Genomic DNA, 20082 nt, shown 5'->3' with positions numbered 1-20082 from the left:
GCGGAGCTGACGTCACGTTGGACAATGTTGGCGACAGCCGTCTTACCAGACATTGGTGGTTTCTATGTCATAATGACGTTGTAGCCAGTTGGAATCGTTTCAGAATGTGTGGTTTTTAAAATCAGTAATTACGATGATCGGGATCAGAAAAATAAACTTCAAATTTCCACACATGTTTAACAGTATTCGTAGCTTGTGAAAATATCCCATTTGGGAATATTTAGAAGTTAACCGGAGTAAGGAAATTTATTTAACCTTTAATTATAATTATGTATCTTATCTGATTGGTGTTTAATGTCAAAAAGAATTTCCATTTGCGCAGCATTACTGCGGGAATTCAACTTTTGAGTGGTTCATAACAAAATAATATTATGTATTCTAAAAGATACCAAATTTGAAGACTTAGTCTAACAGAGGCATCAACCTTGTTGATCTTTAGCTCTAAGTTTTGTTTAGTATTAAATAAGTGTTTGTTGTGAACAGAAAGAGAAAACAGGAAGTTGTATTAAGTCGAGGATTCAGATCTTAAGGAGAGAGTAAATAATTAAAGATTATATTGAGTGGAAAGCTGGGAATTGACATAAATACTACTTAGTTTTAAATGAGTTATTTATATTATAGGTACTGGAAACTTTTGGGGTCATTTATTTAATGTTTGTAATATTAAGGGGGTATTTCGCAACCTTTCAATGACCCTCAAGTAAATTAATTACATAATTAACACACTTCCCATGGGAGGGATAGTTCTTCCCCTTACGCCGGCAATACTTGAATGGCTGTAGAGGCAGTGCTGTCTGATAATTGTACATGAATATTGTTTACCAATCTTTTTGTGCGGGTCCCAACTATAAATATGTATAAACAATGTGATACAAGTCGCCAATTTTGTTATCTTCTTGTCTCTTGTGTGGGAGAATATTTAATCAAAAGGAAACTATACTAAACCAGTAGAATTGGTAATAAATCTATACACTTATGGCACTGGAGATGTGGAAATCGTTTGATTTGTGCGAAAGTGCAAATCAATTTTTGTTGTTATGTAATAAAGTATGTAGATTTTTCCACATAAAACATCACTAAATGACCCAATGTATCGTATTTTCTCGAATAGGACCCTATTTTCGCCCACTTGATGTGTGTTAATATGGCGGTAAACAAAGCGGTAAAGCTGTAATAACTCCCAATTAGTTAATCACGGGATTGAGTGCCGAGTACTTTAAACTAGACAGATTGGGTTATTAGGAGGTGGTGAAATGCCCCCTTATTGTTCAATATGATTGAACATGGATTAATTATTATTATTTGATAATATTGATGGTGTGGGTAGGTATTAACTCTTATAAGATATTTATTATTGAAACACGACAGATCCGTAGGTTGACGGGATAGCTCAATGTTTAGAGCAGACATACGCTATGCGGAAGGTCCCAAGATTAAATCCTTGTTGCGCAAATAACTCCTTGTTTGTTGCGTGTTTTACTTTTTTCTGTGTTTAATAATTATTTATATTTTTTCAAAACTGTTCAGACCTGATAAACAAAATCAATAGGTTTTATAGAAGTGGTAGGCCATGTTATAGACCTCTTTCCCCAAGTGGTACGCAGAGAGGATGGGCCGCCACGATTCTGTGTCTCGACACAAACTATACATGTATTGTTAAAATTCACCAGATCCAGAGTAAACCTTATTTTCATTTAACCCCTCAGCACATATAGCGTATTCTTTCAGAAGGTTAGAGCATTTCTGCTTTGAAATAAAATCCAAATAATTGGATTAATTCTGATCATAACCGACAACTGTCTTTGAAGTGTGATTAAATACGCTTTTTAATTTTATTATTACAAATAAATATATGGGTAAGTTTTTAGATTCTCACGGCCAAAAGCATTTTTGTTGTTTGTTTTTGGGGTGTTATGCCGTGTTGCGCTAACTCCTTCTTTAGCCGACGTTTCGGACAGCGTTGCAGTGTCCATCATCAGGGCAGATCAGGTAGATCCGATCAGGTACATCTTCGGATCTACCTGATCTGCCCTGATGATGGACACTGCAACGCTGTCCGAGACGTCGGCTAAAGAAGGAATTAGCGCAACACGGCATAACACCCCAAAAACAAACAACAAAAATAAATATATAATTTTTGAAATATTAAAATTTAAATGCAACAAAAAAAGTATTAAAAATTAACTAAAATTACTAAAAATCAAAAACACAAGTTTTATTAGACACAAGCATTATAAAAATTATCATCACTACATTTTTTTTTTCTTCATTTATATGAATATAATTAATAACAAATTAGCCTGAGAGTCAAGTGAGATTAAAATATTTTTATTTTATACAAATGAGTAAACAATTATTAACAGAATACAGTACATAATATTATTGTTATTTACATTAAATTTAACCTAAAAAGTGTATTTGAGTGTAAACTGATATGTAATGTGTGCAATAGAAGGGTAAATATTTTCCTATCAAACATTTTAATAAACAAAATATACATGGGAACAAATTTGTTTTATTGGTCGACCCTTACAGATATAGAAAAAATGCAAAAAAAGCCATGCAAGGATGGATCGGGTTTGAAATAGACCAAGGCCAGTGAACAAGAGCAAGATAAGGACACCTGCAGGCGCTTTGTTGAAGGCAACGGCTCCCGGAATATAATAACTAATATTTTGGGCAGTTAGGCCTGGATGTTGTGATGAACTTATGCCACAAAAATGTATTCACAGTTGTCATTAGGGTAATGATAGTGACCAGTCATGAATATCCAAGCTCTTGTCAACCTTCCTCTTACCTATCTCCTTCTCTTCCCCGTTTCCGTCAGCCTCACAAAATTCTTCAAAATGGGGATACCATAGTTTCACATGTTCCGACAGTTCTGTGTTGTTAATCACAAATAAACATTGAAATAAAGTACAAAAAAACGTTTTATTTTTCATAAATTAATTTGAATAAAATGTCACAAATTATTTTTTATAAATTAGTTATTAATAATAAGTCATGAGTTCTTCAGAATTATTATTTAAAACTACTATTAATAAGTTATAACCTACATATAAATATGAATTAGGCATATTATAGGAACTGCCAATGACATCAGTTTTAAGGCAAAGGTTTGTAAGTAAAAAATATTTCAAAACGAGTTTACTTGGTTCAATCGTGTACTAGAATCGAGTTATACTTCGTAGAGGGCAATCATTGGTTTTTAATGCTAAATATTTAAAGATACACCCAGTGTCGGTTCTTCACAGAGGGATAGTGGGTATAATCTCCACCAGATATTCTTCACCAAAGTTAATTTATTTTTAACCTAAAATCAATTAAAATTAATTGCCAGAAATACAATATAAATATTTATTAAAGATCGCTTTCAAGTGTGGGTTTTGGTGAGATTCCAAGTTGACAGGCGACCATTCCACGCTGTCTTGGAGCTTGCTAGCGACTAGTGACACGAGTCGACAGTCAGAGTACCTTGATGCTTTTCTCAGTGCGCAGAACCGAGCGCGCACATTGAGATATTCTATCGGTGTCCTTTCAGAATTGGGTACATCCTGAAATTTGTTTCTTTATCCAAGGCAATTTGCAAAATCGTGAATGCGTATTTTTATGCTGATTTCATGTACATATGATTTGACATTTTCACAGCCAAAAGTGTTCTACATAGTAATATATTTTTGGGGTATTATGCATTGTTGCACTACCTCCTTCTTTAGCCAACGTTTCGGACAGCATTACAGTGTCCATCATCACGGCAGATGTGTTATGCTGTCCGAAACGTTGGCTAAAGAAGGTAACGCAACACGCATTACTAGAGTGATAATATTACAAAACAATGGCATTATTGATGTTGTTGTAGCTGAAAATGATTCATACAATAAATTCATTGTTCAAAAAAAAAAACATCGTTTTCAGCTACAACAACATCAGAAATGTCATTTTTTATAATATCAGCACTCGAGTACACCCAAAAGTCACGAGCCGCCACTGATAATACCCCAAAAATTTATAATTATGATTTTATATAGCTCGGAGAAAAACCATTAAATCACCTTGTGACAAATATTACTGAACTATCTGTTTTAGTCCAAGAAGTTTCGGAGGGAAATGAATTAAGTTAAATGATATTTTATTGTACTAAATTGGTACATATACATCTATGGAGATTTTTATTTTATTTTGTATTTAGACATTTGAATAATTGCACGACTTGTCCATGAACATTTTTGTTAAGAGAAATTTATATATTCTCCGGGAAGTGAGATTTCACTAGAGTATATGTGAAGAATATCGGTCCCCACTATCAAGTGCTCGAGCCGCCACTGGACACGTTAGTTTAATGAAAGAGAAAATAATGTTTAATACATATTAGCATTCTTCAGTCAATTGTCTCATATCCCCGGTGAACATGGCTCCTCCAACCCTCGCGGTCGTGCGCCGTGAGGAAACAAACACTTGCTAATAATATCTAACTTACAAATAATTTTATTGCTTAGGCTTGCTAGTAACATATACATATTCTGCACGAAACAGTCTAGCGATTAATATCATAGCATTATCTATATAAACAAAAATGTTTGTTTGTTCAAATCTCGGAAAATTCTTCACCGATTGCTTTGAAATTTTGACACCATGTTGCAATCGAATATGCATGTGTTTTTATATACCTATATTATATAGGTGTCATCTGTGACAGGTAAAAACAGGCTTTTTTGTAAAAGCAAACCGCGCTATCGTTTATCTATCTGCAGATAGACTGAGTCACGGCAATGTGTGGCGGGGAACAGTACAGCTAGTTTATAAATAAAATAACAACTGGAGAATACAACCAACATTCATATTATAATTATGCATAGAATTTTAATGGAAACCATTGTCATAATTGGATAAGAACCTTTTGGTTCTAGCCCATTTAGCATGTGCTCTGTCTCTCTTAAACAATTGCCTGACGTTGTATATTGCTATCCCATTTGACCGAAATGAAAGTTTCATAATGATGAAACACAGTTCTGCATAATATGAAATTTAAGCAAAGAATGGTCAGACTTTTGGATCATAAACACATCCACATTGCATTTCTTGTGTTTTTTTTATTTTCACCTTTCTCCAAAAACACAAAAACCTCTCATTGCCAGTCAAAACCTGTTGGAACTGATATCATTTCATTAGTCACATACAAAACTGACTGAATTAAATTCTGCCATCACAAAAACGCAAGTGCTCTTTCAACCTGCATTTTTATCTGTGTTTATGTAAGTCACTACATAATATTAACATTGTTTTTAACGCTTGCAAAAATGGTGCACTAATTTAATCTAAACGGGCGTGAACTTGTGCCAAGGCAATTGACACAAATGGTAATTGTAGTGGATATAAAAATATTTATTAATAAATTGTTCCGTATATATCTGAATACAACATGTTTTATTAACACACTTCCAGCGGGAAGGGTAGTTTTATCTAATGGTTAATGGTTATATCTTGAATGGTTGCGAAGGCATTGCTGTCTGATAATTCTATAGCCAATCTTTTTGTGCAGGTCCCAACTATAAATATGTATAAACAATGTGATACAAGTCTCTCATTTTGTTATCTTTTTGTCTCTTGTGTGGAAGAATATTTAACCAAAAGGAAACTATACTAAACCAGTAGAATGGGTAATAAATCTATACACTTATGACACTGGAGATGTGGAAATCGTTTGATTTGTGCGAAAGTGAAAACTAGATTTTTTGTAATGTAATAAAATATGTGCATTTTTTACACATAAAAAAACATCACTAAATGGACCAAAAAATTAATTATTTCTTCTAATGCTGTCTTACGTAAAATCACAAGAGGAAATCCGTAATTGGTTTTATTTTGGCTATTTTACTTATGTACAATCTGTAAAAATGTAAACTGTTGATTTTCCCAAAAATGAATAAATAAATAAAACTGACCATTGCAAAGCAGACTTTAATTTCAGAGAGTACTTTTATAATTTTTTTTTATGATAATCTAATGTTTAAAGACGAGGTTTTTATGCATAGCACAAAGTATAACAAATTATTATAAGCATTAATTACTCACCTGAAATAAACAAACAAATTGAAAATATCTCCCGAGAAAAATAAATGCCGCCAACGGGAATTTAACCCGCGCCTTCAGATGTCCGGTCAGGTGTTCTGGACCACTGAGCTACGTCGGCTTATGTCCGCCAAATAATTTAATATGTACAAGTACTTCAATCGACAATTACTGCTTATTATATTTTTTCACCTGTAAGCAACCAAATTAATTTTTGTAGGCAAAGCTTTGTTAGTGCTGAATTTCCCACTAGATGGCGTCGTGATGTATTATATCTACATTTGTTGGTGAAATATTACTTTATACTTATAATAATTTGTTAGTACTTTTATAGTTGGGGTGTTGTGGCTACTGTGGTATTATTTTCAAAGATAATATAGCAGTTTAAAGCAAATCCATTTTCTCCAACGGGACCCTATTTTCGCCCGCTCGAAGTGTGTTAATAACTTGCTTCAGCCAATATTATGTCTGAAGTTTTTGGGCGAGTTATTAGCTCAAGGAAGTAATAAAATATTTGTCAGGTTTTGAAGAGATACTTATAATAATAGAATAATTCACATCTTATTTAAATATATTTGGAAATTACAACCATATTCAAGTATACGCCGGTAAAATGCCAAATTTAAAGAACAAGTTTTTGACCTCGTTCAGACTGGCAGTAAAAACTCACACGGTATTGTTTCTAGCCAATGACAGCTATTAAAAAGGTTTTCACTGTTGCTAAAGCTTATTATTATTGTTACCATGAAGTTGGTGACCCCTTTCATCAGGTATTAAAGCTGATAAAACAGAAACAAGGGGGATATGGCATGGAAGCGTGCCGACTGCCGCTGAGCTACGACCAAACTGCACGGACCATCAAAACGACGCAGCCAATGAAAGTTAAACGTTTGATGTGTAGGTAGAATAAAAGGCAGGCACCACTGTGCGTCAATGTAAATTGCACCAGTGAACAGTGTACAATGTTGGCGACACTCACACTCAGGGCGTATGTCATTTTTGGGGACGCTGTCTGGAGGGTCTTTTTGAGGAGAGGAGTGTGAACATGGAAGAGGAGTGTTTCCCGACTATGCACCGGTGCCGAAGGGATCAATTATGCCAGTTTCTCGGAGCATCTACCATTGGTACCGGTAGATCAAGGACAGTATACTTATCTGATGCCTTTTCTCTAAACATTGCAATCCGTTTGTTAAGATAAGGGAATCTATCAAACGGACCACCCGTTTCTGCAGATAAGGGATATTTTCAGGTATTTTAGGGCTCCAGACCAGAGGTGGCTGCCAAATTCAACAGTGGGGCGCACTTGCGATTTGTACAGGGTCAATGTTGTTGCTATTAACAGTACAGCAGTTGTGTAATATCTGCGAGCCCTGTACAGTACGCCCAGCGTCTGAGAGGCTAACTTGACTCTCCAGTCTATTAAAGGTTCATGGTTCATCTCCCTTGTTTTTACTATCTATGGATATAAACATTTTCCACAGTTAGCTTCAATATTTTCACAAAATGTGACGAGTTAAGTTCTTTAGAAAATATTTGTGCCTGAACTTCGCATAGTAAAATAAAACACTCTTTTTGAGGATGTTTTTTGATTTTCTTGATAAATCAAAATAATGGGTTGGTGTAAAGCGGGAATTTAAATCTTATCGCCATCTACATAAATAACTTTATTGTTAGCGGTCGCCTTAAGCGACGAAGGAAATATCTATTTTTACATAATCTTATTATTATATTACTTCACAACGTTAAACACTAATATTTATAAAATATACAACCCAAATAAGAGTGGAACTAAAAAAATTCGCCTTCATATCCGCTTGCGATTCCCTTTCTACCAACGGCCGCTAATTCAACACTAGTATTACCCAAATCTTGTTCTAAACCTTTCCAAGATCTGTCATTTATCGCTTTGCCTATACCTAGCTCAGAAACCGCCCAATCTTCCTTCCTTAATGCGTCTAATTGCATGTCTTTTAAATTCTTCTTATCAAACGTATTATCAATGTCCATGTCTCTAAGATTTCCGGAAATCAAGCTGACGTCCGGCGGGTGGTCTGCGTTCTGCTCGACAGGGCGATGGTTCCGTCCTTCAGGAAGCAGCTCGTTGAAGTCTGTCGAGTAATTAGTATCGAACTGATCTCTGTGCTGGTTCAACGCGAGCTCCAGCTCGTAGGGATATATGATTGGGCTGAGAAAGTCCTTGCTGGAGTAGAGTTCATTCTCAGGACACGCCACAAGGACAAACAGCTCGATCTGAAATAAAACATTGACAATTATGTAATAATTAATTTATTCAAAATATATAAATTATGGTTGTCTGCAATTTTTCATTTTTTTTATTTAGTAAATAAAACATTTGTACAAAATTTAGGGTAGTCCCACAAAGCTGTCATATGGCAGCTTGTCTGTAGGTTCTACCAATTAAACATCCAATATGATGTATAAGAAAATTTGTAGATAAATACATTTATAGTTTTAAGGAAACATTAGAATAGATCACATATAGAGCATATAAATGCTGGGCTTTGTCATTCGCAATTCACGCTCATTTCAAAACCCACTAACAATTAGGCTACTTTACAACTCACTGGTGCTAAGTGTACTGGAGTCGAATTGTATTATCTGGGCCCCATTTGAAGCATCCTATATTTTAAACATTGAAAGAGTTCATAAAAAATTCCTACGTTTTTTATTTTTACGCCTCTATGGAACATATCCATATTTATGTCCATCGAGATTAATTCTAGGTATGACTAACTACCATTCTCTAGAAACTCGTAGATGTTTTGCGTTGCTAAAATATTTCTTTTAATTAATCAATGGTCTCGTCTCTAACGGTGAGATTCTGGCGCAAATGAATTTATTTGTCCCAGAGTCTCACTCTCGGGCACGTCACCATAACATATTATATTGCCGATTGAGTCGTACAAATCTGTACCCGAATTCGCCCGTGGGAAGAGCGATACGCTATTTAAATATATTAGATAAAAATTTCGACATATTTTTCGGAAAATTCAATGAGTTTGTAAGGTTTTTGGCGCTACATTCTCACTGTGAAAATGGTACTTTTACAATTAGTTAGATAAAATATCTGTAATGTTGTAAAATTTTTTGTACACAAATATACAAGAAATTTTCTTTAATTACCCACAGCTTTATCGTTTTAGGGCATAGTCTCTCATTTTTTTCAAGTTTTTATTAATTTTATTTAAAACCACTGGTATTAGGTATTCAATGAACTCTAGAACTCGGATTTGATTTGAATTTAAGTGTTTTTTTATATTTATTTTACAATTTAAACCTGCTAAACTACTTTTGCAGTTTGTCAGCAGGTACATACAGACAACACTTCATACAATGAAACGGTTAAGTTAATATAACAGAATAGAAAATATAAAAATATAGTTGCAGTATAAGCGTTATATACCAAACAAGTACAATTGAAACAGTCACATCGAAAGAATATCCATATTTAGCTTACATAGGTAGGTATAATTTAATATATATATTTTTAAGTTCCATTGTGAATTCCAATTAGCTATACAAGGGCCTCAGTAAATATCATCTGTGTCCAATAGCCATTTTTTTAGATTATATTTGACTTTAGTGGTACATAAGGTATTATTTTTTATTGAAATTGTTAGATTATTAGATATCTTGGGCACAATGTAGTTTAGAGTTCTTTCTCCGTACTTATTGGTACATTTCGGAAACACCAATCCATCATTTTGAGCGAATCTTGTGTTGTGTTTACGGTAGACTCTTTCCTTATACAAGGAATCCGACGATATAATTTGTTGACTTATGATATTATACAACAATAATCCTCTAACAGGTAAAACATTCAAAGACTTGTCCATTATTTTGATGTTACTTCTGTGTGCATTTGTATATTTATGGATTAATAATTTTTTTAATGGAGTTTTGTAGCGTTTGTATATAGCTTATATTAGTTTTACATGAATGTCCCCAAGACGTAATTCCATATCGGATAGTGGATTCGACCAGAGATGAGTGGATTAATTTTAAGGTATTTATAGGCACGAAGTATTTTATTTTATAAATCCTACTTACAGCCCATAAACGTTTACAAACATTAGTAATGTGTTCATCCCACCCAGATATACATATTTTTCGACAAATTCAATGGTTCCACAGCAACAGGGCTGTGCAACATTTTTATGTATGCAGTCAAATGAGTGTGTATGTAGCGAATGCGTTTCATTATATCTGGCGTGTGGAGATCTTATGTGCATGATTTTAGTTTTTTTAGCATTTATTATGAGACCCGCGTCATGAGACCATTTCAATAGGGCATTCAAATCAAGATGCATAAGGTTGCAGTAATCAGGTTTTCATGTGATATTACGTGTGCTGTATCGTCTGCATACACCAAATGTTTAGCGAAGGAAAACAATTTACTCATAATTGAAACATATATAATATAAAGGGTTGGCCCTAAAATTGACCAGTGTGCATTTTTTTGTAAAATTTTTACTGATATTTGTCGATTTGTTAGTAATTTTTTTAATAAAACCAGCAACTTTCCTCTGATTCCTATTGCCTCCAATGTTCCTAGTAGTTTTTTTGTATCGATGGTATCAAATGCCTTCGAGTTATCAATGAACAAAACCAAAACATGTTTTTTAATATTTAATTCGTGATTAATGTGATTTGTAAATTCCTGAAGAAGCATTTCCGTGTTTTTTTTCTTCTGAAATCCATACTGGTTAGGATCTAATAAGTAGAATGATTCTAAGTATTTATTAAGTTTTATGGAAATGTATTTTTCGAGTATCTTTTCGAGGTCTGGTAAAATGCTAATTGGTCTACAATTTTGTATATCTGAATGTTTGCCACCTTTGTAAATTGGTCTAATGATGCTACTTTTAAGTTCATCTGGTATAATTGCTCGTTCTAAAATTAAATTGACAAAATGGGTTATAACAAGTCCTAAAATATTAATATGTTTTTTTAAGTCACACATTCGAATGTTGTCAATCCCTGGTGACTTTGAATTGTTTATTTCGTTAACAATAATAAAGATTTGTTGGCAGGTAGCTCTAGGTAGGTACATACTATGTTGCACTTCTATCGGTTTGACGGTCGATGCTAAATAATCACGTTTATGTATCATAGAGCTAATTTTCTTGAAATATTCTACAAAGTTATTTGCTACGGTTTCTTCATTGTTCGTGTTTAACATATATTTAGATATTGTTTTGTCACAACTACATTTAGATTAGCGTCCTAATATTTTATTAATTTTAATGTTGTTTTGTATCTCTGAAACAATTTTTGAATTTATTGTTAAAAAGATAGACTTACATTTGATAATTTTTTTAGTAACCTTATTTCTAAAAGTTTTATATTCCAATTCAAATAATTGATTGGTAGGAGAATTCTTCCGATATCCGGAGTTATCCATGATTTTATAGGGAGAGATCTTTTTTTAGGTTTAAAATAACTATTTTACTTTGTTCATACAATTCCTAAAAATTCTTTTTAATTTTACCGTATAATATAATGCAATCTTGTTCCTCCAACAAGCTATGCCAATTAAAAATATGAATATTTTTGTTGATTTTGTTTTGAGATAAAATCGAAATATTTTCCCCTTGTTCTGTAGCTTTTTTCCTTGCACTGTATTTAAAACTAACTTCGGTTATAAAATGGTCCGCTATAGTGATATTTTTACACACACATGAGGAAAAAACATCGGTTTGCTGGTAACCGTTTTTAAATCGGGGAAATGTATGATCTAAAAAAGTATGTGTAACTTTTCCCATTACAATTGCTTCCCTTGTTACGTCGCAGATGCATCTACTTAAATAATTATCAGACATTATATTTTCGTATGTTATAATGAGTGGGTTTTGGCAATTTAACAAGTCTAGGTCAATATCTCCTACAAGCAAAACATTTTCTTTTTTATTTATGTTAGATAGGATTGAAGATATTTCCTTGAGAAATTGGGGTTTGCTGGAGTTTGGTGGGCGATATATTGCTATCATGTTTAAGATATTCTTGTCTAGAAGTGTTATAAAGCCAAGCACACATTCAAAATGAATTGTTTCTATGGATTTCTGACGAAATGTAAGTTCGTCTCGAACATATAGCAATATACCCCCTCCCGAATTTTTGTTTGGCAATAATTGTCATTTTCAAAATTGGAATTGATTATGTGAAAAATTCAGACAAGCGTTATATTTACCTACCTATAATAATATAATATTTTAACTGTCTTTTTCAAAATTCGAATTACATATAATTTATAATGATATGTTACTCCTGGACATACTGACCTTTAGATTCCTCCCCACCCCTAATATCTTTCTTTCTAACCTCCTTTCCTTCCACTTCAACCTCATCCCCAAAGAGGCATAAAAGACATAGGACTCGAGGGAAATTATTTTCCTCGGGGCTTCCTGTGCGGGTTTTTTTATTTTTTTTATTGGTTTTCAAGCTACAATCCCGTTAAACTGCAATAAAGCAGTTTGTCAACAGGATGTTAATGATTAATTACATACATACACACATACTATTATTACTATAACTATACAATTAACACACCTAAATAAATATGATTGATTCATTAAGTGTACGAAGGCATCATGCAGATGCTCTATTCCTATATAAATTAATTAATAATAATATTCAATGCCCAGAGTTGCTAAATAATATTAAATTTAATGTGCCTGCACGTTTAACACGGTCTTCTATCCTGTTTAAAATCGATCAAAGCAAAACGAACTGTAGACAAAATTCTTGCCTGAACAGAATATGTAATAATTACAATAACATATTATTCAATATCGACATCTTCAATTGCGAATTTACTAAATATAAAATGACCTTAAAAGAGTATTTCACTGATGTTTCTTGAATTGATGTTTCTGATGTTTATGTTTCTAGTATTTATATATTTATAATCCTGTTATGGTATGATTTATATGCACAACATTGTCTTCTTATGGTTATGGTTATGATATGATTTATATGCACAATATTGTTTGTATTCTTATGGTTACCAATGTATCGATAATCTTTTATTTTATATAAATTTTAGTTTTTTTTTCCCCTTTATTTTTGTTGTATTATTTTGTTCTATTATTTTATACAATTCTTTTATTTTATATAATTATAACTTCACATTTCTCATAAATTTAATTATTTCTTCTAATGCTGTCTTACGTAAAGTCACAAGGAGGAAATCCGTAATTGGTTTTATTTTGGCTATTTTACTTATGTACAATCTGTAAAAATGTAAACTGTTGATTTCCCAAAAATGAATAAATAAATAAATAAATATAAACTATCTCTATTTAGTAACCATTGTTTCAGCATATATCTCAATCTATTTGTAGAATCGCAATTTTTTATATTAATGGGTAACATGTTAAGCATTTTTGGCACGTTAAATTCTAGGGTTCGCCGTCCGTATTTATTATTATATTTTGGAACAAGCATTCCTTCATTCTTTGTAAACCTTGTATTATATTCATGTTCCACTTTCCTTTTATAATCAGACTCAGATATATGTTGAATCAATATTTTGTACCATAATAAGGCCTGCACCGGTAATATTGTTAAATTCCGATACAACAATGATATGTTTCGTCTCTGTGAAAAAATATGTTTTTGAGCTAATAACTTAACCATAGAATTTTGTGCTGATTGCAGGTGGTTTAAATTAGTTTTACAAGAGTGACCCCAAGTAGTTAATACATACCGTAAAGATGATTCTGAGAGTGATAGGTAAATAATTTTTAAAATATTCACCGGTTAATTAAAAAAAAAACAAAATACTCTAGACCACCATTCAAGACGGAAAAGTTGCTCAAAATGGTTTTCGCCATGTTTGGTGACCAGATCTGAACAGCCAGCCTCTTCCCAATCTTACTCCCCCCCCCATTTCCTTCCCTTTCTCACTTTTTCTAACCTCACAACAAACCCCAGTTGTGGATGCCGTAGTCCCACTGACTTTGGACAGATGGGAGCAGTTGAAAATGAAAACATAAATTGGGAAATACATAGAAAATTAGAATAAAGGAAAGATGAGACGAAATAAAAAGCAATAAAAGTATGTTACCTCTGATAAATTGGCCAGTTTGGCAACGTTAGGTTTTCCCACGGTGAGCGTGTAGGCCTTCTTGGAGCGGGCCCTCACCAGGCGCTTGGCCCGCTGGATGATCTGGAGGTAGTTGGATACGGAGAGCGTGCAGACAAGCACGCCGATGGTGGCGGCGTCCTTGCACTTCTCCACCAGGAAGCGCCGGCGTTTGAACCACTGGCTCTGCGAATATGCGGACAGGACGCAGGTGGAGTAATCCAACAAGTGGAGTTCTTTCGCTGCAAAATAATAAACATATAGAAAATTGACTCTAACCGAGAACGTTGTGACAAACATGTCAGCCACACAAAGAGCCAAACTAGGTATCTTCCTGCGAGATAGAACGAAAGCTGAATAAGGAGCATTATACTGGATTTAGTGGTGTTCAGCGACCAGAACATAGCCGGAAATATTCTAACCCTTCTTTCAACCAAATTAAATAATCAAGACGTCAGCAATCTGCGGTCAAAGTGGAAAATTATGTTTGGTGACTTAACAGGGGTGTCGGGGTTCGTAGGGTTCGTAGGATGGGTCTGCTCAGGAGAGACCGGATGAGGGAGAACCCTTGACTTCTCCAGCCGGAATCACTCGACCCAACGCCTTGCAACGCAGTGGGAGGGATGAATTTCAGATACACTTTAATTCGATTCCGTATCTGATTCCGTTGCAGAGATAGTGGAAAGCTGGTGGGTCTCTAGAGAACATGCGAGCATTCTAATATTGATATTGACCTTAATGTTTTTTTTTTAAATTTGTTTTTGGGGTGTTATGCAGTGTTGCGCTAACTCCTTCTTTAGCCAACGTTTCGGACAACGTTACAGTGTCCATCGTCAGTGTTCACACATCTGCCACATCCGAAACGTTGACTAAAGAAGGAGTTAGCGCAACACGGCATAAGACCCCAAAAACAAATAACAAAAATACTTTTGGCCGTGAAAATCTTAAATCATATTTGACCTTAATGCTTCAAAAAATGTATGAAAAAGAAAAAAGCAATCCTTTGGGCTAATGAAACTTTAGTTCCACTAATATTTTTCTGTTTTATGATCCGGCCTTCAACAGGTTAATAAACACTAACCCCCAAGTTTGCTATTAGCCAATAGAGCATCCATCTTGTCTATTTGAATTCATACATAAAGTAAATAAACAAGAACTGACCTTTGGAACATACTGCCAAGTTGAATAAGGTAGGTCCTTCCGTTCCAATGAAAACTAGTTGCGTTTGGTTAAATACGCTGGGATCCTTTTCCACTCCATCTTTATCTACAATACTTCTGCCAAATACCAGCGATTTGCTTCCATTTTCCTTTGGCAACACTCCGATTTGTAAATGAGGGAAGGCTTGGAAGAATTTTTGACACAGCGGCTCTGAAAACAACAAAAAAAGGATGTAAATTTTAGATATATTTTTATTCTGTTTGCATGTTATAACTAGCTAACTAACTAACCACAATTAGCAAACACTCCTTGCTTCATTCATCTTCTGTTATTTTTCTTCCGCTCCCCATTATCTCCAGCCTCACAACATACCCCAACTGGGAATGCCAGTCTCACTGGTTCCAGACGATTGGGAGCAGTTGAGACTTTTATGCAGTTTCACAGATATCAGGGTAAGTACCAGCATTTCACTATGGATGTTGTTATAGCATTTTAGATTTTCCGAAATCAGGCATAGACAGTGACCTTCCTCTTGTTTGAAGGTCAAGTGTGCAAAATTTATACTAATGTATTTGTTTTAATAGTTTTAAAAGGAATAAAACAATTGAATTAAATCTCTCATTCTTTCCAAGTGGCCAACCTATTGAAGTTTTCGTGACTTACAGATTCTTACAATAATTATGTGATCAAATAAATTATCAAGTTCATGCTACAATCCCTAACATGAAATCTGTGTATCATTTGGACAAACTAGAGACAAACCACGTGACCATATTTTTGGCACTAAGAGGGTTTGAGAATGCCCTGAATAATCTCTATCAATTTGGATTGTCTATGCTACAATCAGATCGCACGTGTACGAAGGCGAAGAAAAGCTGAATCAACAATCAGACTACAGTGCATTACGAAACACAAATTGAAATATCGACCATTGATACCGCAATACGAAAACTGCTGATAAGACGAACGTGAAGGAATGCAGGGTGATGCAAAACATTCACACAATGAACCGAGTCAGCGATCCTGCAGGTTAGATGTCCAGACGCTTTGTTCCAACCCGTGGCAGACGAGAACAAAGGAATCATCACCTGTATAAGCGGAGGAGAACCTAAGAACTTTCATTGTTCCACTCAACAAGTCTGACTCGGCATAACGTTACTCTGCACGATCGAACACTCTGTACTTAATGATTATCTACATTATTATTTTCGTGTAATTAATTTGATTTAACAATAAATCTGTTAAATCTTCTGCTGAGTTTCCTGACTAATTTCTTTAGCGTAGTGAAGCATCCAACTTCGTACAGTACGATTTAACATAGGGTACAACTTTTATGGTGTAAAATGAAAAATTTACCTCTTAAATGCTCCAGTGAAACATCATAAAAAAGCACCACATCCAGACTGTCGACTCCTCTCATGGCATTCACGGCCGCGTCAATGTCCATAGACACCTTGGGGTAGACGTAGAGCACGGGGAAGTTGGTGGGCGATAGACAACTGTGTCCGTAGTGAATGATGGCGTCGGCCTCTATGTGTCTGGCGGCCACTTCGTCCACGCAACAGCTGCAAGATAAAAAGACACCATATTTATTTACGGACAAATAGTCCATTAACAATATAATACTTTTTACACAAATAAGAAACAGAGATGGTAGTGAAAGGAGAGTATATATAAATGATGAGCAATGACAATATACATATAATATAAAAAGTACAGATGGAAGACAATTACAAGTGTTACAAGACAATTACAATGCATGAAGAAGGTTTAAAGGGCTTTAAAAATTACACATTACGTATCGACTGTCGACATTCATTTAGGCTTACAACAAAAAATTCAATGCTTTGACTTGACGGTGAGTTTACAAGTCTCGACATTCTGGACAAAGAAGAATGGTAACCACAATTAGTGGAATGCTGGATGAGCCGCAACAAAGCAAGTGTGTCAGTAATACTGTTGATAATTTTGAATATGCAAATTAGATCAGTCTTTTCTAAGTTTTTCTAAAGAAGAAATGTTTAAAGTTATACATATTAATGTTTTCATAACAGATTACTATGACATCTCCAATACATTTGTGAAATTTTCACATTTGCCACATGAGATTATGAAAAACTAAGAATATCAAGGTTCAATTCGTATTGTGGAGGTCAAAGTGAGATATTGAGGTTATATCCGATAGTCGTAAAATACTTTAAACCCTCAGGAAATTTCGTTCGGTTTTGCAAATAAACAGCTATAACCCCTAGAGTCAGTTTGTTCGCTTTCAGGAACAGCTCGAATGGTCTCGTAGAAATCGTCACTCTTATTGTCATAGTTTGAAATATTAACTATACGATGTTAGAAAGAGATAGTTTTTTATTAAAATCCAGAAGTTAACCACAGAATATTTTCACATCATCAGTAATTTTAGTTCAGCGTTTAGATGAAAAAACGTAAGGAGAGCCTTTTTTAATACATTCTTAAAAAAATGTGCATTTAAAATTTTGATATTTCAAAAATAATTTAGGTAAGTACATATTTATGATAATAAAATTTTAAACATATTTCATTACCTCTGAAAAACAGTTTTTAGTTTTCGGATACATTCAGAAATATTCCATTTATTTGGATTTTATTGCAAAGCGGAAATACACACAAATTCTCCGACTTTTTGGCAGCATCTTCAAGATATATAACAGTCAATATGCCAGAGGCCCAAGGGTTAAAAACAATAATATATAAATAGGAGAAATGTACCTGTTATAGGTTGTGTCAGCCAGAATGAAAACATCTTCATTGTTGAGGAGGGACTTGAGTTTTTTACACACTTCTACACTGTCTCCCAGTAGACTGTCTGGGAGTTGAAGGCAAACCTGGAAATATTCATTAATTATCATCAAAACATGCAAAACTGACACATATTTTTATTACTGCTTTAATTATGCAAAATTTGGAAATATACAGAAAATAGGGACACGGTTAATACGCACTTTTAATAGAAAAACACTGCATTTTAATAGTTATTTCGTTGAAATTAAAATCTATTTTTCACTTGGCGGTCATTGTTATTGATGTTAAAGTTTTAAGGTTAGGTTTTTCTTCCTTTTTTAACACAAAATATGTTCTTAGTTTGGGTTTAATTTAAAAAAAAACCTGTCTAAAAAACTATTTTAATATATCAAAACATGGAGTAAAGAACAGAAGTCAAATTATCCGTTTTTCAACGAAGTAGCTATTAAATATAAATTTGAATTCTGGAAACTGAAATACATTATTTTATAATCTCATTATTTTTAAACAGATTTTCTGTAAATTTACCAAAAAATAATATTATTACTAATAAATATATTTAACTAAGCAAAACAACGATAGTAACTAGAGGTAATAAAAGAATATCCTTATGTTTATCTTAAATACAGAGAAGAAATATCTAGAAAAATTTTGCATTTAAGTCAACCTTCAGTTTTACAGTGCAATAACAGAAAATCTGTTGGTTTATGTATGCTAAATCAATAGAGTATCTAAGTAAACATTATATTATATATATGTTTATGAGCTATTGTAAAAAGGCACTCGGCTGTGAAATATCACATAGTTGCGTCATGTGAATGTAATATTATTTTAAATAGAAAAAAAATCTGTTTACTTGCATATTTTATTATCTTTGAACCGCCAACTATTTAATAGATTGTAATCTTAGAAGGCATTAGAACAATTCATTGTTGGATGGTATAAGTTATAGGAAAAACATAAAAAAATCGAGACTCAAAACGAAACATTGAAAGCAAATCTAAATTCATGAAATGTAATTTTTTAGGTTATAAACAAAATGACCTTCATGTCATTTTATCACGTACATTTCAAAGTAATTTTTAGTTTAATCGAAGTAATATATCAATGTTAAACGTACCCTTCGATAATTGTTGGCCTGTATCCAGTCTATAGTCCTTTTTATGTCATAAAGTTCCTCAATGTTATGATTCCCAATATGAACGGTTTTGTCGTGAATGTTGATCGTGCGCTCCATGCATACCTCTGCCGGGGTACTGAACGCCATTTTAATGTAAAATATTAACAATTTGAGTTAATAAAATGAGTTTTATTTATAATGCGACCGACATTGGCACTTTTCTGTTTATCACGTAGCACAAAACGTCTGTTTTTGACGTTTGTTCACAAATAACCACAGATACTGCAAGGATATCAAAATTAGAGATGGTCGACATTTCTGTCCCGGTTACAACCGGTTCCTTTATAGTCGCTGGAACCGTCGATATTATTTCTCCGAGGAAGCGGCTATTTTTGGAAACGATTCCTTTTGGAATATCTATAAAATATTAGACAAATTGTAAAAAAGTAACAGAAAATTTTGACTTTTTGAAAAACGGATACCATTTGCCAACCACTCCGGATACCCATCCGTTCAAAACATTCTCTAGCTCCTTCCCCTCCCCAGGTTATTTCGTGTTAGGGAAGCAATTGGATAATGAATCACTCTCCAGCATGAACCTAAAAATCCCCATGTTCTCCGATAACTGGAACCACAGTTACAATCCATTTCTGGTAGTCAAAATTTGGCACTCTATTTATTTAATTACAAAATATTACATAATAAGTCCGATGGTTAAATATTATGTAATAATATAAACATAACTTAATATAAAAAATAAAGTTACAAACTACAGCAGGTTAAAACATAACAAATATTCGAAATTACATTTCACATATTTGGCTATTTGTGGTGTTCGATAACCAGTAAA

At 33.7% G+C, this 20082-nt stretch overlaps 1 protein-coding gene across 1 annotated transcript; it reads right to left on the bottom strand.

Moving 5' to 3' along the window:
- Nucleotides 1-5961: 5961 nt before the first annotated feature.
- Nucleotides 5962-19483, bottom strand: Dph2 (Diphthamide biosynthesis 2). The gene is made up of 6 exons (XM_089647878.1): nucleotides 19233-19483; nucleotides 18080-18195; nucleotides 16694-16902; nucleotides 15338-15547; nucleotides 14159-14418; nucleotides 5962-8319 (listed from the first exon to the last, which is right to left on the bottom strand). The coding sequence occupies exons 1-6, from the start codon at nucleotides 19377-19379 to the stop codon at nucleotides 7858-7860; spliced, it is 1404 nt and encodes a 467-aa protein (XP_089504004.1). The 5' UTR covers nucleotides 19380-19483; the 3' UTR covers nucleotides 5962-7857.
- Between the last annotated feature and the right edge of the window lie 599 nt (nucleotides 19484-20082).

This window comes from Hesperophylax consimilis, chromosome 27 (genome assembly GCF_061612785.1).
Source record: "Hesperophylax consimilis isolate HC1 chromosome 27, BYU_Hcon_1.0, whole genome shotgun sequence".
Lineage (NCBI taxonomy): Eukaryota > Metazoa > Arthropoda > Insecta > Trichoptera > Limnephilidae > Hesperophylax > Hesperophylax consimilis.
The sequence above is the reverse complement of the archived record's forward strand: the minus strand, read 5'-3'. Positions and strand labels throughout refer to the sequence as shown.